This window comes from Nymphaea colorata, chromosome 9 (assembly GCF_008831285.2).
Source record: "Nymphaea colorata isolate Beijing-Zhang1983 chromosome 9, ASM883128v2, whole genome shotgun sequence".
Taxonomy (NCBI): Eukaryota; Viridiplantae; Streptophyta; class Magnoliopsida; order Nymphaeales; family Nymphaeaceae; genus Nymphaea; species Nymphaea colorata.
Genome location: NC_045146.1, coordinates 5,272,187 through 5,299,593, shown reverse-complemented (window position 1 = coordinate 5,299,593; position 27,407 = coordinate 5,272,187). Strand labels below are relative to the sequence as shown.

At 37.0% G+C, this 27,407-nt stretch overlaps 1 protein-coding gene across 1 annotated transcript in view; it reads right to left on the bottom strand.

Annotated features, from left to right (window-relative positions):
- Positions 1 to 27,407, bottom strand: part of LOC116260243 (probable LRR receptor-like serine/threonine-protein kinase At1g53420) — a 66,166-nt gene that overhangs the window by 27,107 nt on the left and 11,652 nt on the right. Inside the window, exons 2-7 of the mRNA XM_031638420.2 lie at positions 6,687 to 6,732; positions 5,785 to 5,853; positions 4,780 to 4,851; positions 1,384 to 1,455; positions 801 to 872; positions 458 to 529 (exon numbers count right to left, since the gene is read on the bottom strand). Of these exons, the coding sequence (XP_031494280.2) occupies positions 458 to 529; positions 801 to 872; positions 1,384 to 1,455; positions 4,780 to 4,851; positions 5,785 to 5,853; positions 6,687 to 6,732 (403 nt within the window). The remainder of the gene's footprint in view (positions 1 to 457; positions 530 to 800; positions 873 to 1,383; positions 1,456 to 4,779; positions 4,852 to 5,784; positions 5,854 to 6,686; positions 6,733 to 27,407) is intronic.

Below are 27,407 nucleotides of genomic sequence, written 5' to 3'. Positions count from 1 at the left end.
CTAATATGAATCATTTAATTTTTTACATTGACACAAATATTGTTCTTGGGTTTTTTAATAGCAAGGCTTTTCTTGGGTATTAATCAGAAAACTTGTTTTTCTCTAGAATTCTTGGAATCTCAAAAAATTTTTAAATATAAAAACAGAAAAGAATATGACAAAAAATGAGTTTCAGCTAACTTTCCTATAAAAGGAACCCCAAAATATCAATACTATTTTAAACGAAACATCCAGATATTAAAATATGTCAATTTTTTTTCTAAGAAATAAAGTAAAAATGCAATGGACTCATTTTGACATTTTTTCAACATATTGTAATTGTTTCCAATTTTTTCCGTTATTTTCCCCTTTTTTTGCATTTTTCTGAAAAACGTTGCCAATATTTTTCAGTCATCATGCTAAGTCCTAGGCTCACAAGTTAAGTAAATTCATATAAACCAAGAAAATCAGTTCTTACAAAGTCTCAAGTTGGCTCCAATTGCGAATAAAATCTGGTATCTTCCCAGTGATGTTGCTTCCTGTGATCCGGCTGCATGCATAAGAAGATGTTGACTCATAACCGGCACAAGATGGATATTGTACAACTATTAAATGTCATTAGAAATTCAGTGAATTTCACTTTATCCACCCCTTTTCTTTTCTTTTTCCAAATTGCATACTATATACCCTTAGACAGAACATGCCTTGCATCCTAATAGATGCAAATATCTTTCCAAGGCAGAAAATAAATAAATAAGGATTCTATCCTAGATGCAGTGTGCTTGAGCAAATAGTTATTTATCTCGGCATTATTCCCTTACAAGTCTTTCATGCTTGTGAAGTTACCAAAGGTTGATGGCAATGAACCTGTAAACTTATTTGACTTGAGGAACCTGCATGAGTACCACACAACCATCAGTAAATGCATATAGCTAACTGGTCACAATCTACAACAAAGGTTCGTGGCTATTAGATAAGTTGTGTTGAGTAAAAATGGCAACACAAGGGAAAAAAATGCGAAAACAACCAAGGAATCAACCAAGTTCTTTGCTTGAATGGCCCAATGGGAATTGTTCCCTGTTCATTAATTTTTCTTCTGATATAATTCTGGAGAAGAAATGGCAATGTAAAGGAACATGAAATGTTACAGGAACCAATAAATGAACCAAGTTCTCTGCCAAACCGGGTCTTCTTCCCCTGTTCTTTTTCTTCAGACACAACAGTCTCATTATGCAAGAGAATTTCTTTGCAGTCTTATATTATTCATGCTCGAGATGAACTGCACAAGAAAAGAGAAACCACCTTTCATCTTGAAGATGGATGATTTTTACTATGCCCCCAGATAGAACTCTCAGTTTCAATTAAAACTTCAGGGAGTGAAAGAAAGGGAATAGAAGAACGTACAATTTAGTCAATCTGGTCAAATTTCCAAGATCCGGAGGAAGAATCCCATCAAGCTTGTTTGCATCAAATGCTCTGAATTGCCAATTGCACAGACCATATGATATTTAAGAAACATGTATATTGAGAACCCAATGTTCCAACTTTCAATATTTGCTACAGACTTCTACATAAACAGGAAATAATTTTCAGCATCTACTAGATCTTGAATGTTACAGTGGACCGTTGGTGATAATAAAAACATCACCAACAAAATTACCATGTGGACTTTGAACATTTCTAAGCTTTCCTGTTATAAGATGAGGTATAGATTGTATGGTTGTCAAATACAGAAGCTGCACTGAAATTGATAGGTCTATAACAACTGATAATAATGTTTGTGAGAGTCTGAAAATCATAGAAACCAAACTGAAGATAGATGATGTTTTTCCTTTAATCCTACACCCCAGAAGTAGTTTCATTGCTGTATCTAAGTGTCTCCAGTCCAGTTATTGCACATGTAGTGCATGTTAATCAGTTTTTAACTATTAAGAAATATGTATTAAATGTATTAAACTGATTAGGTTTCAGAAATTATTTTTTATTTTTAATTTTTGTAAAAGCAGCAGCTTGTAAGTCATCGGGATCCCCAACGGCTCCTTCTCTTTTCTATTTATTGGACTACAGGAGAAATATTAGTATGCTAGAGATATAGAGCCAAAAGTCACTTTCATCAACTGATTACAATGGAAATAGTTTGGCTTAGATAGCTGCTGAATGATATGTGTTGAAATTAGGAAGTTTATATTTAAGTTTGGTAGTTTTTTTATTCTTTAAAGTTAGAGCCTTCTTATGTCATTTTACATCTTTATGTGTCTCTCATGTGTAAGGTATTCAGCCAATCCCTAATCTCTCTTTAAGTAGAGATTAGGGTAAGATAATAGAAACATATTGTTCATTCCTCTCTCTCTCTCTCTCTCTCTCTCTCTTTTTCTCTCCTTTGTTCTATATCGTTGAACATGGTATCGGAGCCAGAGAACATCTGAACTGCAAACTTCTTTATGTCACCGTGACAAAACCAAACATTAGCTTTGTTGTTAGGAAACTAAGTCAGTTTATGGAAAAACCTAGAAAACTTCATTGGGATGTTGTGTTGATGGTTTTAAATATCTAAAGTCATCCCCATGCAGAGGCCTTTTTTTAAGAAAGGCGAGTCTCTAGAAATTGTTGCTTACAGTGATGCTGACTATGCAAGATCTCTTGATAATAGAAAATCCACCACAGGGGAGAAGAAACAAAATGTAGTTTCTAAATCAAGTGTAGAATCTGAATATAGGGAAATGGCTCAAACGGCTGCTGAGATAACGTGGGTTAAATCTATGCTAACAAATATAAATATTCATGTTCATCTTCCTATAAAAATGTATTGTGATAAAAAGGCTGCCACTTACATTGCAAACAATCCAGTATTTCATGAGAGAACAAAGCACATAGAGGTGGATCGTCATTACGTTCGGAACCTTATACAAGGAAGCGTTGTGTCTACAGTTCATGTATCTTCTGAACATCAGGCAGCAAATATGTTTACTAAGGTTCTTCCTATTGGTGATTTTTCTAGAAGTTGTGACAAGCTGAGCATGGTTGATATCTATGCTCTAGCTTGAGGGGGAGTGTTGAAATTAGAAAGTTTATATTTAAGTTTGGTAGTTTTCTGATTATTTAAAAGTTAGAGTATTCTTATGTCATTTTACATCTTTATGTACCTCTCATGTGTAAGGTATTCGGCCGATCCCTAATATCTCTTAGATTAGGGTAAGATAATAGAAACATATTGTTCATTCCTCTCTCTCTCTCTCTCTCTCTCTCCCCCCCCCCCCCCCCCCCCCATTTCTTCAATACCGTCCAACAATATATTCAAAGAAAACTACTGATCTTCCTTATATTTCACCAGAGCATTAGATGACAGATTTATTCACCAAGGCATTTTGCATTTAGATTTAGTTTCCTTCTTGGCAAACTATCTGTCATTGCACTATAAGATTGAGAGCAATGTTAAATATGCATGTACATGGTGTTTGTGTGTGTGCGTATACTGTCACAAATATCACCCATTTTGAAAAAAGCAACATGAAAAAGGAAAAACAAAGAAGAATAAAGAAAACTAAAAAATCACAATAGTTTGGAAAAAAGTAGGGATATGTACATATACATATATGTACATGTATAAAAATATCATGCTCACTTTTTTTTCCTTTTCTAGGAAATAATAATAATGTATTTTAAAAGTTCTTTATGTTTGTTTTAATATTTAAAGTTTAACAAATATTTGGATTTGTTGAATCATTTGATAATAGAAAAATCAAATTTTCATAAAATTTTCATGCTTTTTAATTTTCCAAATGCCCAAACTTTTCTCAAGGAAAACAAACTTCCTGTTTAATTACCAAGAAAACCTCACAAAGACAATAAAAAAACAATACTTGTGGCTATGTGTGTGTGTGTGTGTGTGTGTGTGTGTGTACCAATAATTTTTGTTTCAGTGCAGTTCTGGGCAATCTGCCTTTGTGTATGAGTAGAGGGATTACTCCCCTCTATTTGTTAAGCTTTTCTAAGCATTTTGTGAGTTAGTTTTATTTCCTATGAGCCTTTGTGCACATGGATGGTTTGCCTGTGCCATTGTGCTGTCATTCCATACAAGCCTTGTCTTGTTGTTAATATTATTTAACCATGATTCAACCACAAGAAATTTTAGTAGAAGGAAGTCAACCATGATCAAATGAATCACTTATGCTATTCCAAAAAAAATGCATTGGCCTTGAAGCAAAACCAGAACCTATCAGGAATGAGTTTCCAAGATTGGAGGTGTTGATTCCCATGTTTGAGAATCCCAATTCCATAAAAATGTTCAATTTCAAAGCTTAGGATCTTGATTGCATCAAGAATTTTTATTCATATGTTCAAAGCAACAAAAATCATGACATTTTTTTAAAAAACTGAAATATTAAAAAAAAAAAATCTGCTTGGCATTATGAATGTTATTGTTGTGGCATGAAAAAAGGAAAATTCTGTTCTTGTACAGATTCACGCTACAAGAAAGGGGACTTGCTGCATATATCTTCAATATATATTCTTTTGTTATCGGTTTATTTTACTTTAAAGAGCTCTTCTAGCATACCTTTTATGTTTTTATAAGAAAGTACTAACTAATTATATTATTTCTACATCACTTTGGTTCTTCTTTAAATTTTATATATTTTTCTAAAGTATATTCAATGTTTTATGTAAATCCGCAAAAAGTGTATTGTCCCATGATGAGGCAGCCACCTTGATGGGTCTATCCTTGGAACTAGCAATAAGGATTTACTGTTCGAAAAGCAAGCATTGTCATTGTAGCAATAATATTCCAAAATGGATACTTACAGCTGTTCAAGGGTGGTGATATTTCCAAGCTCTTTTGGAATGGATCCAGATACACGATTTCCCATAAGGGACCTACAATAGGCGAACTCACATCAATGGCAAGACAAAAATTTCAAGTAACATGAATGGTACAACATATTATTATTATAAATGATACAGTAATGCAATTTTAGCTTCCTCCCCTGCATAAGTTTGATGACTAAGATACTTTAAATGTATCATTTTTCCATGATATTATAGAGAAAAAATAAATTTCTTCAAAATAATTTTCATGATATCATACTTTCATTTTATAGTATTATTCGTTCTAATTTTTCAGTATTTTTTCATTTTTTTATTTTCCAAGTTTTTTATGACATTTACCTTAAAACAAACATTTCAAGATCTTTCTTTCTAAGTTAACAGTGTGTTGAGCACACCAGTGGGATACAGGTGCAGGTACAACAAAATCAATCGTCAACAAGCTACAGTTCTATCAATGATCCTATAAAAATGAAAGCAGATTGTTGATTGCCACACCCAAACCATACCATTGCCGAATTCGCACCCAAGTAATGTCAACTTGGGTTGTAGCAATTGCTTTAAAGTGTTGGGTCAACTTAAGTTCCGAGACTTATGTCCCTTGGTATCATAAGAGTATAAATACTAGATAACCAAGGGGTTCCATCATGTGTGCATGATATTGTTAGTGCAAAGACATAATCCATGATTGTATGCAAATTACTAATTCATGTTAAATTATTTGGCCCATCCACTTAACTGTTTAAACCATTACCTACTAAAGCTAGCAGGATCTTTCAAGATGAGCATCATGGATCATGTCATTCACAGAAGTTCTTGTTGTGTGATTGAGCTTAATAAAATTCATAAGAATGGTGTAGTCCAGAGATGCAGTGTCAGACTCATTATAAATATAAAACTGGATAGGACCTCAAATCCAGAAATACCTACCTAATAATTCAAGCAATTTAGAATGACTGTAGAAAACACTAAGATTAAACTTACAGAAAAACCAATGGTAAGGAGCCCCAGCCAGCTGGAATGGTCCCGTTGATGTAATTAAGTGCTAGATCACTGGGAGTAAAAGATCAATGTTAGCAGTAGGTTATCTCTCTCTCTCTCTCTATATATATATATAGCACACCTGCTTAATTTAGATTAGGTAATTGGTCCTGAGCATAAAACGGTTGATAATTGGATACAATCATTAGCACTAGATGCCAACTGGCCGGTTTGGACTGCAGATAGAAGCCACATGTTAGCTGGCTACATGCTTTGTGCAGTTTTACCTGATTCTGAATCCACCCTCACATTTAACTGAAAAGAAGCTATATTTTATAATCTCTGCAATCCATTTCAAATATTTATTTTAACCTTATATTTACCTGAAGTCCTATCTAAGCACAATGTCCAAACCTTGGAAAGGTTTTCCAAAATGTGGTTTCTGCAGAAGATCTCTGAAGTTTCAAAACCTAAAAAACTAAAGAATGAGATGAACAGGTTCTTCCAAAAATATCAAGAGAAAATTTCGAAAAAAAAAACTTTTCAAAACATAGATAAAGCAAGAAAAAAATCACATGCTTCAAAATTTTTTTAAAAAATGAAAATCTTGGGAAAATATCAGGAACGCAGTAGAGTTATATCACAATAGTTTTGCTCCAGGAGATATTTTAAAAAATGGGGATATTGTGGCAATACTAGTGGTCGCTTCAAAAAGGCAATATTACCACAGTTATTTCAGAATATCTCCAAAGTTGTAGACTACTGTTAGGAGTAACCATCATCACGATAAAACCAATCCATCATCAGAAACAGTAATTTATTGAACTGAGGAACTACTTACAAAAGCTCAGCTTGTTCAACTCTTCTGAAACAGAAACAGTAATTTATTGAACTGAGGAACTTACAATTTATTCAGAAACCTCAGCTTGTTCAACTCCTCTGGAAGGACACCTGTTAGATTCTGACGCTTTAGAGCTCTGAATCATACAAAACGACAAAATATTTGGTCAATGCCATTGCGTGCGCACACACACACTCCAAATCACACAGATTTTATATTTTGTTAGTGCTGTGCAAGGATATAATCTTCACAGATAGACACACGGAATCATATAAAACGACAAGATATTTAATTAATGTGATGCAATGATATGATATTCACAAATACATGTATACATCCTTCTGCAACCAAAGAGAAATGGCAGTTACCAAATAACAACCTCCATTTTGGCCTACTTCATAATGCATTCCTTTGGTTAATATATAGATCGATACTCGCATGTGCTGCATCCAGCACAAGAATAGAGGTGCCTTCAAGGTTCTCAGATAGCTGGCATCAAATGTCAACTCCTTGAGTAGCTTTAATCTCTCAAAGGATAAGGGAGACTTACATTGGTTTGCATAGAAGAATCTGGAATAGCATGCAACACACTTATGTGTGTATAAGGTGCAGTAGTTAACTTCAACCAAGGCACGACAGCATAGAAGAATCTGGAACACACTTATGGCTCCAATCATCAACTCAGAAATTCACTAAAATAGGCAGCAACATAGGCAGAAATTCAGGCAGCAACTCAACAAAATAATTTCAGCCGATGACTGCAACACAAGCAGGAACTTTACAACTAGCAGCAGTCCACAACTAATGAGACCTCAACTTATAGATTTCATATCCACGATCTATAGATCATTCTGCTCCTCACATCAAATTACATCCACAAGCAGTAGATTAACTCTGCCCCACACGGTCAACATAAAAATCTGATTACAGCAACAGTAACCTCCACGAGATCCACTTAAGGATCAGGTTGAACACAAACACAAAACAAATTGGCAGACTATTTTCAGACGTGGATAGCATGCAACACATTCAGATGTTGATAATAGGTAGCAAACAGGCACAAGTTTGACAATAGAGAAAACCTGTCTCGCTTCAACGATAAAGAGAGAAAACAGAAATCTGCCTACTCCATACAATTTCAAACTTGTCTCACTTCAACGATGCAGGAAAAAGACTGAACCTACCCACACGACATACCTTTGCCTGTGGGAATCCACCAAGTACCACACGACTAAACAGATCAGATTGTCCTAGTAGATCCGACGTTCTTTGGCATGAACATCTTCCACGGCTGCACTTGAATTAGATTTGATTTTGCAGCAAAGTCTGATCTCATTCAGCATTTCAGCGACGTGATAAGCTTCAACGACAGCAGCTTTCAGCAACTTCATGATAGAAGCAACAACACAATGGTGCTAATCACGTTTTCACATGTTAAAAACGTGATTAGCCCTATCCAACTAACCAATCAACTTGCTTGTTTTGTAAACAGCAAGAACCCTAGGTGTGAAACCCTAGTTTGGCAGAAGAGAGGAGAAACGGGAGGAGAAGGGAACCCTAGGCGTGAAACCCTAGATCACACAGCTCTAGGCCTGTTGCTCTGATACCATGTTGCATATTGGAGGAAGAAGGGGAAGAGAGAGAGTGAGAGAGAGAGAGAAACACTTTCTTACTTATTCACGTGACCCTAATCTCATATTAAAAGAGATTAGGGTTGGCAATATAACAACTACAGATTTAGTCCACTAAATATAAGAAAATATTTAAAGAACTACTCTTCAACTTTCTAATATTGCAGAAACACTATTTAACAAGTCTGTTATGTCTCCTTGCTACTACCCTGTAGTTCAGAAGAAGATAAAGACAAAAATAGTTGAAAATTCTCACAAGAAAATAACTTTAATATTTATTTGAAATCATGGAGTCAAATGAAATCCTTTCATGCCTTCCAATGTGAAGGGAAAATGGGAACCTAAGCTCTTTTTAATAATGGCAAAACCTTGTCATGATGTTGAAATGTCTCAGGAGCCATGATAAAACCCCTTATGTATACCTAATTGGCTTCAGCTTCCATAAAGAACAAACTATTGTAAGTAGACTATGGATCTCCTCCTTAGTTTACAGAACAGATGCATTAGCAGTATTGCCTCATTCTGAAATGTAAACAATGTATACCTACAAACAATTTTATGGCTGAAAGGTTTGCCTATTTTGCTTAGAATCTCTCAATTGGAGAATCAATCTGGGAATCGGGAACCTTCCATTGCAGACAGACAATCTTCAGTATACAGTTTTTCCTGCAACAATGAATGGCTGGGAGCCTGCCAAGCACCAACCAATACTTTGAAAGAAGAAAGAGAATATGCCACAAGTTCAAGCTGCAACTGCACCTATCTCAGCCACAATTGGCTATATGGAAACAACAAAAATGTGTACTTCAGGCAATGACACAGCTAGTGACATAAAAAATTTGATTCCTTGAGGTCCTCAACTCTAGATATCTCGGTGAAGGAAATAACATTGATAATTGGATTGCGAATTTGGAAGCAGGGAAGATCAAAAGAACATACTCAATGGAGAAAATAGCCTAAACTAACACAAAACAGTGTCATCATCTTCAGTCTATGATGTCATTGGAGCACAATTCTTATGCCTATACACTTCCCCAGAGGATGCCTTAGATTAACTTACTCCCTTGCTCATGCTTACAAATCAATTCAGAAAGCAACCATTGACTTGTTCTACATAGGGAATTTGCCTCAGGGGTCAGCAATACAATAAGTCCATTAGAAGTACAGTGCCACCCTTCACTACATAAAATCACATAATTGCATTCAAATAATAAATAGACAAATCTGCTAAGAGATAACACATGTCTATACATATGTGTGTGTGTATGTGTCTCTCTCTCTCTCTCTGCATGTCCTAGATGGACTTGACACACACCTCTATACATGTCTGTGTGTCTCTGCATGTCATGCATGGAGTTGACACACACCTCTACATGTGTGTGTATGTGTGTCAGTGTGTGTGATATGATACACTATATGTATGTATATATATGACAGGTAGGTTCCAAACCCATAAGTACTAGATCTGTGAGGAATAATCTTGGCCTTTGATTTTTTACACATAAATAGTTGAGAGAAAAAAAAGGTGGAACACTTCAATCATCTAGTATTAATGCACAACTTTTTCTCCTTTTTCTGTCAACCATCCATACGTAAAAAATCAGAAGGTCAAAATTATTACTAATAGATATAGCACCTAAGGGTCTGGCACCTACCCATTTCTCACTCGCTCTCAATGAAACTTGGGTTCCCCTGGTCATATCTGGCCGGAGGACATTTGGATAAAGGGGTATGTGCCCCAACAAAAAGGGGAGTGAGAGGGAGTGTAAGGGGGGGGATATGCATTGTATGTGGGAATCTGAGGCTCCCTACCCCCCATATATATATATATATATATATATATATATATATATATTGAGGCATTTGTTTCTTCTGATAGAGATGCAGAATGTCGGTGCCACAAATGGTCCAACATGCAGTAGGACAAATTTCAGGAAGGACAAAGTCCAGAGACACAATTCAGTTTCTTGATAAACATAACGGTGCCCTCAAACTTTATTCAATACAAGTTCTTTTTCACCTCTAGTTTGAGGTTTCTCCTTGTGTAAATTCTTGAAGTGACTGGCATCTTCAAGAGTGTAACTTTTGAAGTGTTTTGACCATCAAGTTTGGGTCTGGTTTACATGGTATCAAAGCCATAGTTTGGCTCTTCGTTTGCTGATTTTCAAAGTCTTGAAAAATCAGTCCTTGTTGCCTATTCATAGCTGTGAAGCACACCAACTGTTTGACGAAATTATTGGCTGCGGTTTTGCATAAGAGTGTCTTCTTGCTTCTTTCTGGTAGGTTTTTTTCATGGTATCTCTCAGACTTTTGTGGCTATTTGACGCTGTCACAAGCTTCTATCTTACTATTCAAGTGGCTAATTTTGTGGATTGTTTTGGTGCTGCCTCAAGCTCTCTTGCTGATATTTTTGTGGCTATTTTCATCTTAGTGCTACATCAATAATTCAACTACATCTATACAAGGTACACATCATGGATGAGAGCCCTACTTACATTCCTCTTTCTAAACTTACTTCATTTAATTATGTTCAATGGGCAAGAACTATAGAACACTTCATTAGAAGTAAAGGATTTTGGGGACTTGTTGATGGGTCTAAAAGTGAGCTACAATTAGTCTTAACCAAAACCATAGATGGAAAAACCCATGAACTAGATGGAATCAAAATTGACAAGGTTGTGAATGAATATGAGAAAAAATGAGAAGAATAAAAGATAGGACACCACAAAATCATTACATTGATTCTTGCTTGTGTTGATACTACATCCATGAGTCAAATAGCAAAATATTATTTTGCTCATGAAGCTTGAGAATTCCTCAAGAAAACCCATACCATGAAGGATGTGGCCTGCATGTGCAAACTTTAAATGAAAATTGTAAGTCTACAACAAAGAGATAAATCTATTAAGGAGTATGTTGGTGAGATGGCACAATTATGGGATGAACTTGCTTTATTTGAACCCGAATGGTTTGATCCAAGAGACATAGTACTAAGAGAAAAACAAATTCTAAGAGTAATTTTATAAATTTATTCTTGGTCTTAGACCGGAATATGATGAGGTCAAAACTTCCTTACTTCATAGACATAAAGTGTCATCCCAAAAATGAGGCTATAGTGAAACTTCAAATGGAAGAGAATAGGCTTAACTTTTCTAGAGAGAAGAATTAAAGTGTTGTTGCTACTCAAGACCCGATGCTCATATGAGAACCTATAGGCCTCTTCATTTCAATCAAAATTGTTGAATTAGACGAGTTTATGTTTCTAGGTGCCTCTTCATAATCTTAAAGAATTATAAGACCTCTTTAATCATTTCTTTATTTTTGGTTGATGTAATCTATAAATCTCTTTTCTACGCTAATCTCTTTATAATGGTGATTAGGGTTAGTGAATGAATTAAATTTTCTCTCTCCAAGTCTCATGGCTGCAACATGGAATCAGAGCCAAAAACGTGGCTGGCGACGTGAATCAAGCTGTTGGCGATGTGAATCAGGCTGCTGGCGATGCGAAGCAAACAGCCGGTGACCATCCTTCTCTTCTCAGGCTATATCTCTTCCACTGTCTCCTTCTCCTTGTCTGCCTACCATCTCCTTCTCCTTCATCTATTCTAGTTGACTGTTTTTCAACGAAGGAACCGTGTGGAGGAGTCTATTCACGCTATGAAATATGTATGAATAGACTCCAGCCATGGATTTAAACAAGTATATATATTATTGCAGCAGTGTCGGAGTCTGCATTGATTAACTTATTATGGTCTGATGCGTTCTATGATCAAAACAACCAAGTGGAGGCTGCTCTCTATGAATGTTGTGGCAGTTTATGTTGAATGTTCTTTTTGTCATTGTTGATTATTTGTGGAGAACAACCTGCTGATACAGCAATGTTAGATGCATAAATAAACAATTGGTCGCAGCAGACAGTACTAGCAATGTGGATGAATTTTTTCTATCGTGGGGTTGTTGTAACGTTATTCTTTTTAGCAGGTTGGATTTGAATTGGGATCCAAACCCGAACCCAAACCCATCTCGTGAAAAGCCACATGCGTTCCCCTTCCTCGTCTCCCTCTTCATCTCCTTCGTCGCTCTCTCATCTCGCAGGTGTGAAGCAAGACACAGTGGAACAGGAGGCGGAAAGAGTAGCGCCGATGGGGTGAACGACGGCGGTGGTGGCACACAGGTGAGCAATGCCAGTCTCTCTCTATCTCTTCTTTCTTCTCCTGCTCCCTCTCTCACTGTTTTTTTTTTTCTTTGGATGCCTTTCCCTCAGTCTTGGTTCTTCTCTGTCGAATCCCCCTCTTTCTTCTGCACTCCTCACTCGCATCTCTCTCTGCGGTCTCTCTTACTCTCTATGTTTGTCTCTTCTCTCTCTGTCTGCACTCACAGCCCTCTCCCCATCTTTTCTGTCTCCTCTCTCTCCCTCCTGTGTTGTCCCCCTCCTTCGCCACTCTCACGCTCTCACCCTCTCTGTCTGAACTCTTTTTGCCTGTCTCCCCTCTTTGTCTGCAACCTCACCCTACTGCTCAACCCTCTCCCATCTCTCTCTGTTTGCTTCCTCTCCCTACTGCCAATCTCACTCTCTCGACACTCTCCCTCTCACCTATCACTTTTTCCCCACGCACGATCGTTGGCTCTTCCTAACCGTGTGTGAGTCTCCCTCAACCGAACCTCATTCTCACAACCCAATGCCTTCTTCTAACAGCATACCTTCCTCTTGCATTCTTTTTCACTCTTTTTCACTATTTTTGTGGTTGTTTGATTGGATTGCAGCTTGGGGATGTGTCTTTCTCCTCATAACAGCAAATAGATTGCGTTGGTGGTGGTGGCATTGTATGATTTTATCCACTTGGGGATCAATCAAACATTTGAAGTGGCTACCGAGAGCATTGTAACAGTTTAGACTCTATAATTGGGGTGAGCAAAGCCTAATCGAGCCTAAATTGTCGAATATTTTCTGTTAGAGCATGTATAATTATTGATTGAGCATGCTAGACTTAAGATTTGATGATTTAGAATACATGTTAGCGACTTTGCTTTTTTGGAAAGAGTCTAGGACTATTTTGGACAAGTGATGATCCATGTCTACAATGATCTTTTAAGCATGATGAGTTGATTTTCGAAGCGATTTGGAAACATGATAGAGATTTTGATGATATTGAGAAGGTTTAGAACCGTTTTAGCGAGCTCAAGAAATATGCTTCTATTGATGTGCATATACGTCGTATGTTGGGAAGCATAATTGCGAGGTAGACGCCTCAACTAAGGAAGCAAGGGAGAAACATATTAGTGATTGGTTCAAATCGAAAGTGTGGGGCTTAAATCGTTTGGTGACAACCTCAATGAGTTGGAAAGAGACTTATTGGAGGGCTTTGGGTCGATACTACCTGTTGACATCCTCTTGAGGCGATGACCTATGCCTCAATTGTTATATTTTATACTTGTATGGATTGTAAAGCGGAATGAGTAGAAATCTTATCGCTTATTTATGTTTGCATGCACACCGGGCATGTCCTATAGACCTTGAGCAACAAAACATGAAGCTTGAGGCATTTTGGGGTATTTTGGTGACGTGCTATAGGATTGGCGGCATTCCAGGCAAATCCCAGCCTGAGGCCAACTTTTGAATGTGTTTTCAGGATCATTGAATCCTATGATTGTGATGTGATTGAATGATTGTGATGTGATTGTATGAATATATGCATGAGAATTGAATGTGCTTATGTGATTAGTTTTGTTTTTAAAATTACTACACAATTACATTTGCATGCTAGCAATGATAACTGCTTAGGACAGATGAGGTGGGGTATCAAGTCGAGTATCTCCTCGACTCCGATTGTGCATTAAAAAAGCATCCTAGAATGATACCTGCATAAGACAGCTACGAGCCAGTCACAAACCGAGACTACTCTCCATGGTTTGGCTAAGTTTTGAAAGATATGATTGATGTATTCGATTAAAGTGAACATTGTGGTATGTTGCATATGCATTGTCATTGGCAATAATGCAATTGAAATGTAGTTGTACCTGTAATGTTATGATGGCTAGCTAAGAATGTTAACTATATGTGTAGCCCTCGTGTGGAGGCAATTGGAGGTGTAGGTGCACTCGTGAAGTGAACCAACTTCATGAGCTAGCCGGTCATTTTGTGAATGTGCAATCATAATGATAAGTAAGAAAGAATAAGAGATGAGAGGCTAGTGGGTTTTAGCAATGTGTTTGGGAGATGTCCCGCCTTTGCCACTAGTCTCGTCTGTTCAAAGCGCAGGAGGTGCAAGGCCCCAGGGTATTGTTATGTGATGTGCTTGGAGTGTTGGGTTCCCACCTTCCCAAACTGGGTTCCTAGGGAAGGTTGAGTTTCTCTCCTTAGAATTTACATATCCATGGATGAGTGCTCTTCCGCTGCAGCGTGAATGGATCCACAACCTTTCGCTGCAGTGTGAATGTGTCTGTGTTTACACCCATATGAACTATTAATTCACTAAAGCTAATGTAAATAAAAAGAATGTGAATGAAGTGTGTGTGAATGAAATGATTGTGAATGATGTGTTCATGCATGAATTGCATGTGACTAATGAATGTGCTATTATAGCCATTGAGTGGCCTTTACATGTCGTGGTATATGTGAGAGGCCTACATACCAAGTCATGCGAATATATGCCCTATCACAACATGAGTTGCTTTCATATTTGTTATATCTCATATTTGAGCCCTTACCTTAGAAGGTTAGGGATTTATCTGGCTTGTTGTCTTACTGCGAAGGCTAAGCCTTCAGTTGTCTTTCTTTTTTAGGTTTTGACGGACTCAGGACAGTAGGTTGATCAGATGGCTCTACTCACATCCTATTGGGGAGGTTTTGGGTCTATTGTAGTGTCGGTGCGTCTTGTTTTGGTTATATTGATGTCTTGTTTTTGTTAAACATCAATGTCATGATTTTGGGGCATTTTTGTCATATGTATTATTGAGACGTATGATGTGATTTTTGTATGAATTGAAAATTATTATATAAATGAAAGATGTCCCGTTGTTTTGAATTGCATAGCTCATTTCCTTTTGAATCGTTGTGTCATCGCAACTCAATGTTTTATGTTTTTTTTTAAAAAACAAAGTTATTTGAGGTCAAAGGGTTGGGATGTGATAGTTGTTGTTAACAGATGTTGGGTTACTATTTTTGGATTTTTTTTTTGTCACGGGGTTGCTGTCAGCCGAATTTTCTATCGTTGGTGCTGTTAGCAGTTGGGCAGCAATATGTTGTTGTGGGGTACTTGTTTTTTTTAAGGAGGGCTGCTCCATCCGCACTTGATTACGTTGTCTGGTTGTTTAGAAGTTTGTTTGGGAGAAGTGCTGCGCATATAACGCTGCCATGTGGTGTTGGATGTTTCTTATTGTTGATCAGTTTCATTCTCTCTCTATCTCTCTCTCTATATATATACATATTCTCTTGTTGGTGGTGGTTGCTCACTTGTGGACAGATTTACGCTGGCTGAAAATCCCAAAACTGATTTCTCTCATGAGGTTAAAAGTGAAGGAAATTCATTCTCTTATGGTTTCACTGTAAAGTTAGATGGATCTAACTATGAGTTTTGGTCTCACGTGCTTATGATGTTTGTGATTGGACATCAGAAGGAGCATGTTATCGAAGAAGATGAGCCTGTGGCAAAGAGTGGGAAATATGTTTCATGAAAGGAAGATAATAATATTGTCATGTCATGGATCATGAATAGCATGCAACCACAAATTACTTATACTATTTCATTTTATACCTTTGCCAAACAAATGTGAGATTTTTTGCTACAAACTTACTTGAATGACAAGAATGTTACTAAGATATTGCAGGTGGAGGAGGAATTACTTAATTTGCAACAGGGTGACCAAAGTCTTGCTCAGTATTTCGCTTCCCTTAAGTCGATCTGTGAATGACTTAAAGCATTACGACTACCATGTCTAACATGCCATAAGAGTCATGGTGAGCAATCTATGGTTGCGAAGTTTCTACAGGGTCTCTCTTCTGAATAGGCAAGTAGCAAAGGCACAGATGTTTACTAGAGCAGAAATCCCTTACCAAGTTGAAACCTACAAAAGACTCAGCCATCTTACTAGAGCAGAAATCCCTTACCAAGTTGAAACCTACAAAAGACTCAGCCATCTTGCTGTGGTGCTTTCAACACTCTCTAGTGATATCCATGCCTTTGCCTTGGTAGCCTCAGGAGGTCGTGGATACAGTTCATTCAGAAGGAGAGGCATAGGTCGAGGGTTAGGAAGAGGAAGGGGAGATTTCAGCGCACCTACTGTGGGAAAATAGGGCACTTGGAAGACAGATGTTGGGATAAACATGGTTGTCCTTCCACTGCATCCCTAGGAAAAAATGTTGCGTGTAAGCAGGGCAAGAATTCTTTATAGTCTTCTATTGGATCTGTCTAGGTAGCATCATCAGTTGTACATAGGCCTTTATCTTCTTCTCACCCTGAGACAGTGACTATGAGTGTCAACAAGTTAGAGTATGAGGACTTCTTAGCACACAGATCTACCCAACCGTCTGCCTCTATAGTCATGATAGATAGTGCTATGTCTGTTGATATTGTCTCACATGATACAGGTACTACTTAGATTATTGATTCAGGAGCATCGATGCACTTTTGTAGTAGATCTTTTATGTTTATTGTGCAACACTCATTATCTCAGACATGTTATGTGAGACTTGCAGATGGTAGATGGTCTCCTATTATGGGTTATGGAGATATCAAGATTTCTCAGCCTGTGACTATTCCTAATGTGTTATATGCTCATAAGTTTCCTACAAATCTATTATCGGTTAGACAATTGATTAATGATTTATATTGTCGTGTTACATTTGACTCTGGTTTATGTTGATTTCAGTACTTGCAAACTAGAAAGACGATTGATGGAGGCTATGAGAAAGGAGGCATCTACTTCCTATCATATTATGTGGGTATTGAAGTATCATCAACCACTTCATTGTCTTCCTCCTTCTAGTGGCATCTCAGACTTGGTCATCCATCTGTCTCTAAGCTTTGTCACCTTCTTCCTCATCTTCCAGTACCAGAGTCATTCCGGTGTGAAGTCTGTCAACTTGGCAAACACACCCATAGCATATATTGATAGAGCCTTAGTCCGTCCAGTTGTGGACTATTTGATTTTCTTCATGTTGATGTGTGGGGTCCTAGCAGAGTTGCTAGTAGGTCAAGATTTTGTTATTTCCTTGTCATTGTTGATGATTATTCTCGAGTCACTTGGGTCTTCCTTTTGAAGGAAAGGTCAGAAGTTGTATATACTTCATTTTGATAGCAAGGCTCTCATTAAACTTGTACACTCACAATGACCCTTGTTTTCAGTAGCTCCCAAAGTATTTGGTTGCACTTGCTTTGTTCACATACTTGGACCCACATGTGATAAATTGGGTGTCCAAGCCATTAAGTGTATCTTTATAGGGTACTCCAAAAAGCATAAAGGCTACAAATGCTTTGATCCCTTGACTCAAAATGAGTATATCAGTGCGGATGTCACATTCTTTCAGTCTCAACCTTATTATAGTTCCTCTCCTATCTCTACTGAGATGCCACTGTCATCAGACCCACTACCTATTCCTCCTTTTCTTTTGGAGTCATTCCATTTTGGATCTCCTTTTGTAGTGTCCAAGTTTTGTGATCCTCCCCTGGTCTACACACGTCGACAGGACCCTTCTCATGATCCTTTCCCAACCACTTCTCAATAGGTAAGTACATCTAAAATGAGTAGACCTAGTCCATCTGATCCCTATCAAGACTTACCTATTGTTGTTCGCAAAGGCAAGCAACATTGTACTCTGCATTCTATATCTCATTTTGTGTCTACTAACGGTGTTTGTAAAAGTACGCAACAATTTATTCAAGCTCTATTAGATCCTACGTGTCACCAATAAGCTTTGTGAGATACCCAATAGAGACAAGCTATGCAAAATGTGATGGATGCATTAGTTCAGTGAAGCACATGAAAACTTGTTGATCCTTCTCCTGGTTGTGACATTGTTGGCTCTAAGTGGGTATTCACAGCGAAATATAATTTTGATGGCTCTATGGAACGATTCAAAGCTCGGTTGGTTGCTGAGGGCTACACGCAGACTTACAGAGTGGATTTCTTTGAGACTTTTTCTCTTGTTGCTCGATTGGGAACCATTTGTTCTATCATTTCTGTGGTTGTACACCATGACTGGCACATGTATCAGCTCGATGTCAAAAATGTCTTTTTACATGGTGATCTCGGTGAGATTATCTATATGCAACAACCACCAGGGTTTGAATGACAAGGGGAGTGTGGAAAAGTGTGCAAATTGAAGAAAACTATTTATGGACTCTAGCAGAGTCCTCGTGTGTGGTTTCACGAGTTCTTTAAGGTAGTCTCAAAGTGTAGCTTTGCGAGATCTCCTCTTGATCATTCTCTGTTTATTAAGAAGACTTCTAGGGGTATAACTGTTCTAGTGGTTTATGTTGATGATATTATCCTAATAGGTGATCCCAATCAAGAAATTTCTGAAAAAAAAAGCTATTTCTTCAAAAACACTTTGTGACAAAAGATTTTGGTCCACTACGATATTTCTTGGGAATAGAGGTTGCTTGCAATAGGGATGGTGTCGTTGTCTCTCAACGGAAGTATGTTCTTGATTTATTGCATAACATCGGGATGCTAGGAGCTGAACCGGCCAATCTACCTATGAATCCATGCATACATCTTCATGATGACCAATCAGAATTAGTGGATTCTCGATCATGTAGATCCCTTATTGGAAAACTCCTCTACATTACTGTGACAAGACCAGACATTAACTTTGCAGTGGGGAAGCTAAGTCAATTTATGGAAACACCCAGGAATGTTCATTGGGATGTTGTTTTAATGGTGGTCAAATATCTGAAATCGTCTTCTGGCAAAGGCCTTTTCTTCACAAAAGGTAAGACCCTAGAAGTGAAAGCCTTTAGTGATGCTGACTATGTTGGTTCAGTCAAGACATGAAATCTACCACAAGGTTTTGTGTATTTGTGGGAGACAACCTTATATCTTAGAGAAGCAAAAAACAAGGTGTGGTGTCAAGATCTAGTGCAGAATCCAAATACAGAGCTATGGCTCAAACTGCAGCAGAAATGACTTGGGCTAGATTCATGCTATCTAGCCTAAGTGTGTCGATTCTGCTTCCCATGCAGATGTATTGTGACAATCGAGCAACCAGATACATTGCAAACAATCCAGTTTTTCATGAGAGAACTAAATATATTGAAGTGGGCTGCCATTACATTCGAGATCTCGTTCAAGGAGGAATCATTGCCACCATTCATGTTCCTCCAGAAGATCAATCTGTAGATATCTTCACCAAAGTTCTTCCTATTGGTGATTTCTCTAGATATTGTGACAAGATGAGCATGTTTAATATGTATGTTCCAGCTTGAGGGGGAGTGTTGAATTAGAAGAGTTTATGTTTCTAGGTGGCTCTTTGTAATATTAAAGAGTTATATGACCTCTTTAATCATTTCTTTATTTTTGGTTGATGTAATCTATAAATCTCTTTTCTACCCTAATCTCTTTATAATAGAGATCGGGGTCAGTGAATGAATAAAGTTTTCTCTCTCCAAGTCTCACGGCAGCAATAGAAATTATGAGGATAGCAACAAAAAATTATATGTTTTCATTGCCAAGAAGAAGGACATACTAAACCTAGGTGTCTTAAATTGAAGAAATTTGATAAGAAAACAAGTGTGGCCAGCATAACGTATGAAGAAAGTAATCACTTCAACCTAGACAAGCTTGTAAGTGCTCTCCAACCGTAGCTCATTGATGTTCTTCAACCACTCTTTAAAGGAGGGGCTTCTCCAATTTTCAGAGCAACATGTGGCAACTATATCATCAAGTAAGTACTCTTGGATACTTTATTCCAGAGTTTCATTTCATATGACCCCTTGTAGTTCACTACTTACTCAATGCACTAAGGAAGAATCATGCCCTTTTGTTAAAACCATCGATGGAACTCCTCTTGAAATCAAATGTATTGGAAATATTGATCAAAATTTTAATTCAAAAATTTTCAAAATACCCAAAGTTAGATTTGTTCTCAAACTTAACTTAAATCTGCTATCGGTTTCTCAAATGACCAATCTTGGATGTGATATTATCTTCTCACAAAATAAATTTTTGATACAAGACCATATTTTTTAAGAAGATGATTGGGGAAGGTTCTAGAAAAAGTGATCTCTACTATGTTGATTATTTGGATCTTTCCAACCCTACTTGCAATGTTACTAAGAAAAGTGAGATTCAAATTTGGCATCAAAGACTTTGGACATTTAAGTTTACGAAAAATGTCTTGTAACCCCCTTTTTGAAGGAGAAATGTAAAGAAACAATTTCTTGTATTGATTGTATTAAAACCAAAATTAAGGTTTTACCTTTTGGCAATGGAAACTTTGTTGCAAAAGCACCCTTTGAATTAGTGCATTCAGATGTATGGGGACCCGTTCCTATTATGTCTAAAGGTGATTTGCTATATTATGTCATTTTTGTGGATGAAAACTCTCTATGTCACATAGCTACGAGTATGGATGCTGGTACGGGTATGGGAAAGCATGTATGGGTACGGCGATTTTGTCAATCTTGGTATGGTGGTTCGGCGATAATTATATATTTTTAATTTAAAAAATGAAGAATTTAAAAAAAAAAACAAATGATATCATCACATCAATAACATATAACAACAACAACATAAAGCAGTGTGTAACAACAACAATCATAAGCTCCATAACTTATAAGTTATAATCAAATTGACAAACAATTCACTAGACAGAAATATACATTTTATAGACACAACATATCTAGATCAGGACTAGGCAAGACTTTCGATGTCCACAAACAAAAGTCTAGACGCTATGTTCTCTCTATATTGTCACCAACATCTAGGATCAAAAATATCAGCATGACAAATTTGCTTGCGATGCTTAAAGCAGTCTATGACCCTTGATCACAGGTGCAATGCAGTAGACACATAATCCTCTCCCACCTTGTTGAAAGTTGAAGTCATTTAAACATATTGCAATGCACAGGAACAGACTAAAATCCCACTCTCTCTCTCTCTCTCTCTCTCTCTCTCTCTTGGATTACAAAGCACAAAGTGAAGATACCCATTTTGCTGGCATCTCCAGAATGAGCTAGAATTCCAAAGGGGGCAGAGAAGGGGCAGGTGGGAGTTTTTTTTGGTGGGCGAGATGGGTTTGCTTTTGGAGTCAATGGATGGTGTGGTGGAAGAGATCATGAGAATTCACCAGTTGCCGCCGGTGAGGCCCGGCTTAGGCCATGGCCATCGGTTGGAACGTGGATCCTCTAAAGGAACGTTTTGATTGTCCTGCTTCTCCAATGTTGTATCAAAGAACTCCAATGAATCTATGGAAATCTCAAACCCTAAAACTTAAACCCTAAGTACAGCCAAATGAAAAACTGTCGTCCCCGACTCGCCGCTCATCGCCCAGTCACCATCTGTCGGTAGTTGCCCAAGCTGTCAAACCCCAATAGTTGCAGCAACCCTAAAACTGTCAAATGAAGAAACTTGTCGTCGCCAACTCACCATCCGTCGCAGTCTGCCGTCGGTCGTCGTCCGTCGCCAATGGCTGCCAAAGCTCTTGTCGGACTCCAATCAAGCACCCGCTCGAAGACGAAAGAAATCGAGAGGGAGAAGACGAGCGTCGTGGGTTACTTTTTACATTTTATTATGGTTTCGATCTGGTTCCATCCTGGAACCAGATCCAAACATACCACAAATTACCCGCATACCGATTCTGCCGTACCGATGTACCAGTACAGGTACGTAGGTCATAAGAGTGTACCATGGTGACATAGATTACTCTCGATATTTGGGTTTGTTTTCTTAAATGCAAATTGGAAGTCTTTACGAATTTCAAAAACTTTTATAAGATGATTAAAATGCAATTTGATGCCAACTTAAAATTTTTTAGAAGTGATTCCGAAGGAGAATTCATTTCTAATGAATTTGAAGAATTTCTAAAGGAAAATAAAATTATACATCAAAAGTCTTGTCCAAAAACCCCCTAACAAAATGGAATTGCTGAAAGAAAACAGACATATTCTTGAAACAATAAAAGCTCTTCTTATATTTAGTTAATAGAATTCCCTCTAAAGTTTTAGAAAACATTTCACCTTTTCAAAAACTTTTTAATTTGGAGCCAATGTATAAAATGTTTAAAGTCTGGTTGCAAGTGTTACATTCTAAATGACAAAAATGACAAACTTTCATCTAAGGCTATTCAATGTGTCTTTATTGGCTATTCTGAAACTCAAAAAAGATATAGATGCTATTACATTTAAAAAGATAAGGTGTATGTTTCAAGAAATGTGATATTTTTAGAAGAAGAAAATGGCTTTCATGCAAATGAACCCAAGCATGAAGATGACTACTTTTTCTTATGGATAAAAGATGATGATGATGATGATGATTTGCGTTCTTCATACGATAATGCTTTAAATGAGAGTGATAGCATATCTTTTGATTCTAGACCACCAAAAGAAGTTATAGTTTATAGGAGAAGGTCTCAAAAAAATGCTCAAGAGTCTCAACCTACTCTTAGGACATATGAAAGAGATAGTAATTGACCCAGCCCACATACGTTGGGTCACACGAATTCACCTCAAAAGTTTGTCTCTTATGAGTCTTTTTTCCCAAAACATAGGGTTTGCTTATTAGTTATTTACTCCTTTGATGAACCTTCATCCTATGGTGATTGGAAAATATAGCTTATGGAAAGAAGATAATAATATTGTCATGTTATGGATCATAAATAGTGTGCAACCACAAATTACTTCTACTATTGCATATTATACTTCTGCCAAACAGATGTGGGATCCTTTTGAAACAAACGTACTCTGATGACAAGAATGTTAGCAAGATCTTGCAAATGAAGGAAGAATTACTTAATTTGCGACAAGACAATCAAAGTCTTGATCAGTACTTCACTTGCATCAAGTCAATCTATGAAAGACTAAAAGCTCTATGTCCTCCATGCCCCACATGCCGCAAGACTCAAGGGCTCTCTCCCAAATACGCAATAGCAAAGGCTCAGATGTTGATTGAAGCAGAAATCTTTGACCTATTTGAGGCTTACAACAGTACTCAACTGCCTTGTTGTGACCTTTTCTCCACCTTCCATTGCCTTGGTGGCTTCAGGAGGTCGTAGGGTAGTTTCTCCAGGGAGAGGGGCACAGGTTGAGGGTTAGGATGAGGTCATGAGAGATTTCAATGTACCTACTATGGGACAATAGGGCCTTTGGAAGATAGATGTTGGGATAAGCATGGTCATCCTTCTGCTACATCCCAAGGCAGATGTGTTGCATCTAAGCATGGCAAGAATTCATTACAGTCTTCTATTGGATCTGTCCAAACAGGTTCATCAGTAGCAGAGGGGTCTTTGTCTTATTCCCATCCTAAGACTGTGACAGTGAATATCAACAAGTTAGAGTATGAGCAGTTCTTAGCACACCCGTAGCAGTTATTCATTTAGTCTTTGTCTGTCTAGTTGTGGACTATTTGTTCTTCTTCATATTGATGTGTGAAGTCCTAGCAGAGTTGCTAGTGAATCTAGATTTCATTATTTTCTTGTCATTGTTGGTTATTATTTTCAAGTCACTTGGGTTTTTCCATTGAAACAAAGTTCTGAAGTCATATGTACTCTCAAGAACCTTATTATTGAAATAAAGACCTAGTTTAGCATTCTTGTTAAAAGCAAATGCATTGATCTCTTGAGTTCAAGGCATCTACCTTAATGAAACTTTACTCTGATAATGACATTTCCCCTCAGTTTACTTGTCTCCATACCTTCCAGCAAAATGGAGTAGCTAAATGAAAACATCACCAACTTTTACATGTTTCATGCTCATTTATCTACATATTTTTTGAGAGATGTCAACCTCACTGCATGTTACTTAACCAACCATTTACCCTCATCCTCCCATGACAAGTAGGTTCTCATTAAACTTGTGCACCCACAACGAACCTTATTTCCGATCGCTCCCAAAATATTTGGTTGCACATGCTTCGTTCACATCCTTGGGCCTACACATGATAAATTGGCTACTCAAGCAATTAAGTGTAACTTTATTGGCTACTCTAGAAATCTTAAAGGTTACAAATGCTTTAACTCATTGACTCAAAAAGAGTATTGCGGATGTCACATTCTTTGAATATCAGCCTTATTTGTGACGAAAGATCTTTGGTCAACTACGATATTTCTTGGGAATAGAAGTTACTTGTAATAGAGAATGTGCAAGTATATCCCAACGAAAGTATGTTCTTGATTTATTGCATGACACCAGGATGCTAGGTGCTAAACCGAACACTCTACCTATGAATCCACATATATATCTTCATGATGACCAATCAAAATTAGTAGATTTTTTATCATACAGATCTCTTATTGGGAAGCTTCTTTATGTTAATGTGACCAGACTAGACATTAGCTTTGTAATGGAAAATCTAAGTCAATTCATTGAAAGACCCACGAAAGTTCATTGTGTTGCAGCTTTAATAGTGGTCAAATATTTGAAATCATCTCCAGGTAAAGAACTTTTATTCACAAAAGGCAAGACCTTGGAAGTGGAAGCCTATAGTGATGCTGACTATGCTGGCTCAGCCAAAGACAAGAAATCTACCACAGGATTCTGTGTACTTGTGGGAGGCAATCTTATATCCTGGAGAAGCAAAAGCAAGGCCTGGTGTCAAGATCTACTGTAGAATCTGAGCATAGAGCTATGGCTCAAACTACCGCTGAAATGACTTGGGCTAAATATATGCTATCTAGCCTAAGTGTGTCAATTCCTCTTCCTATGAGGATGTATTGTGACAATAGAGAAGCCACATGCATTGAAAATAATCCAGCTTTCCTTGAGTTGACTAAACATATTGAAGTGGACTGCCATTACATTCGGTATTTTATTTAAGGAGGAACCATGGCCACCATTCATGCATCATATTAAGATCAAATTGTTGTTGTCTTCACTAAAGCTCTTCATATTGGTGATTTATCTAGATGTTGTGACAAGCTAAGCATGATTAATGTGTATGCTCCAGCTTGAGGGGTAGTGTTGAGTTAAAAGACTTTAAGTTTCTAGGTGGTCATTTTCAATATTTAATAGTTAGGAGTTCTCTTTAAACATTTCTCTATTTTGGTTGATGCTAATTGTGAGTCCCTACCTCTGCCCTAATCTATGTATTATTGAGATTAGGGTTAGTAAATAAGAAGTTTTTCTCTCTCCAAGACAGCCGGCTGTAGTAGTCTTAACCAAAACTATAAATGAAAATCCCTTGAACTAGATGAAATTGAAAAAAGATAAAGTTATGAATGAATATGAGAAAAAATGGGAAGAATGGAAGATAAGACACCATAAAATCATTATATGGATTATTATTTATGTTGATTATACAACTATGAGTCAAATAGCCAAACACAATTGTGCTCATGAAGCATGAGAAATCCTAAAGAAAACCCATACTCTAGAGGATGTAGCTTATATGTGCAACCATCAAATGAAGATTTCAAATCTCCAACAAGGACATAAATCTATTAAGGAGTGTGTTGAAGAGATGGAGCAATTATGGGATGAACTTGCATTATTTGAACCTGAACGGTTTGATCCAAGGGATATAGTGCTAAGAAAAAAACAAATTTAAAGAGATAAATTTTATAAATTTGTTTGTAGACTTATACTAGAATATGATGAGTCAAAACCTCCTTACTTCATAGGCATAAAATGTCATTCATGAATGAAACTATAGGGAACTTCAAATAGAAAAGGGCAGGCTTATCTTTTCTATGGAAAAGAATGAAAGTGTTCTTGCCACCTCAAGACCTGGTGTTCATATGAAAACCTATAGGCCTCCTCATTTCAATTGAAATTATGAAGATAACAACAAAAGATCATATGTTTTCATTACTGAGAAGAATGACATATTAAACCTAGATGTCCTAAATTGAAAAAATTTCACAAAAAAGACAAGTGTGGCTAGGTTAATGCATGAAAAAAGTAAAGAAAGCAACCATTTCGACCTAGACAAGCTTGTAAATGCTCTCCAACCACAGCTCATTGATGCTCTTCAACCGCTTTTCAAAGGAGGGACTCTAATTTTGGGAGCAATGGTGACATCTACATCATCAAGTAAGTACTCTTAGTTACTTGACCTCGAAGCTTCATTTCATATGATCCCTTGTAGTTCACTACTTACCGAATGCAAAGAATCATGTCTTTTTTATGAAACCAGCAATGAAACTACTCTTGAAATCAAATATATTAGAAATTTTAATCGATTAATTTAAAAGCTTTCAAAATACCAAAAGTGAGATTTATTCCCAAATTTAACTTGAATCTTTTGTCAGTTACTCAAATAACCAACCATGGATGTGATATTATTTTCTCACAAATAAATTTTTGGTACAGGACCATCTTTTCAAGAAGATTATTGGGAAAGGTTTTAAGAAAAATAATCCCTACTATGTTGATTATTTGAATCTCTTCAACCCCTACTTGCAACATTGTCAAGAAAAGGACATTCGAATTTGTCATCAAAGACTTGGACACTGAAGTTTAGGAAAAATGTCTTGAGTGATTGTATCTCATTTTTGGATGAAAAATGTCAACAAATGATTCCTTGTGATGATTGTATCAAAGCCAAAATTAAACGTTTTACCTATTGGCAATAGAAGCTTTGTTATAAAAGTACTTTTTTAATTAGTGCATTTGGATCTATGGAGACCCGCTCCTATTATGTCTAAAGGTGGTTTGCTATATTATGTTTCTTTTTTTTTGTGGATGATTATTCCCGATATGCTTATGTTTATTTTCCTAAACACAAATTGAAAGTCTTTATGAATTTCAAAAACTTTTACAATATGATTAAAACACAATCTCATGCCAACCTAAAAATTTTTAGAAGTGATTTTGGGGGAGAATTCATTTCCAATGAATTTGAAGAATTTCTAAAATCAAAAGCAATTATACATCAAAAGTATTATCCCAATACCCCCCAACAAAATGGAGCTGCCGAAAGAAAACATAGACATATTCTTGAAACAACAAATTATAACAACAAAATGTTCCTAAAAATTTTGGGTGAAAGTCATTTTGACA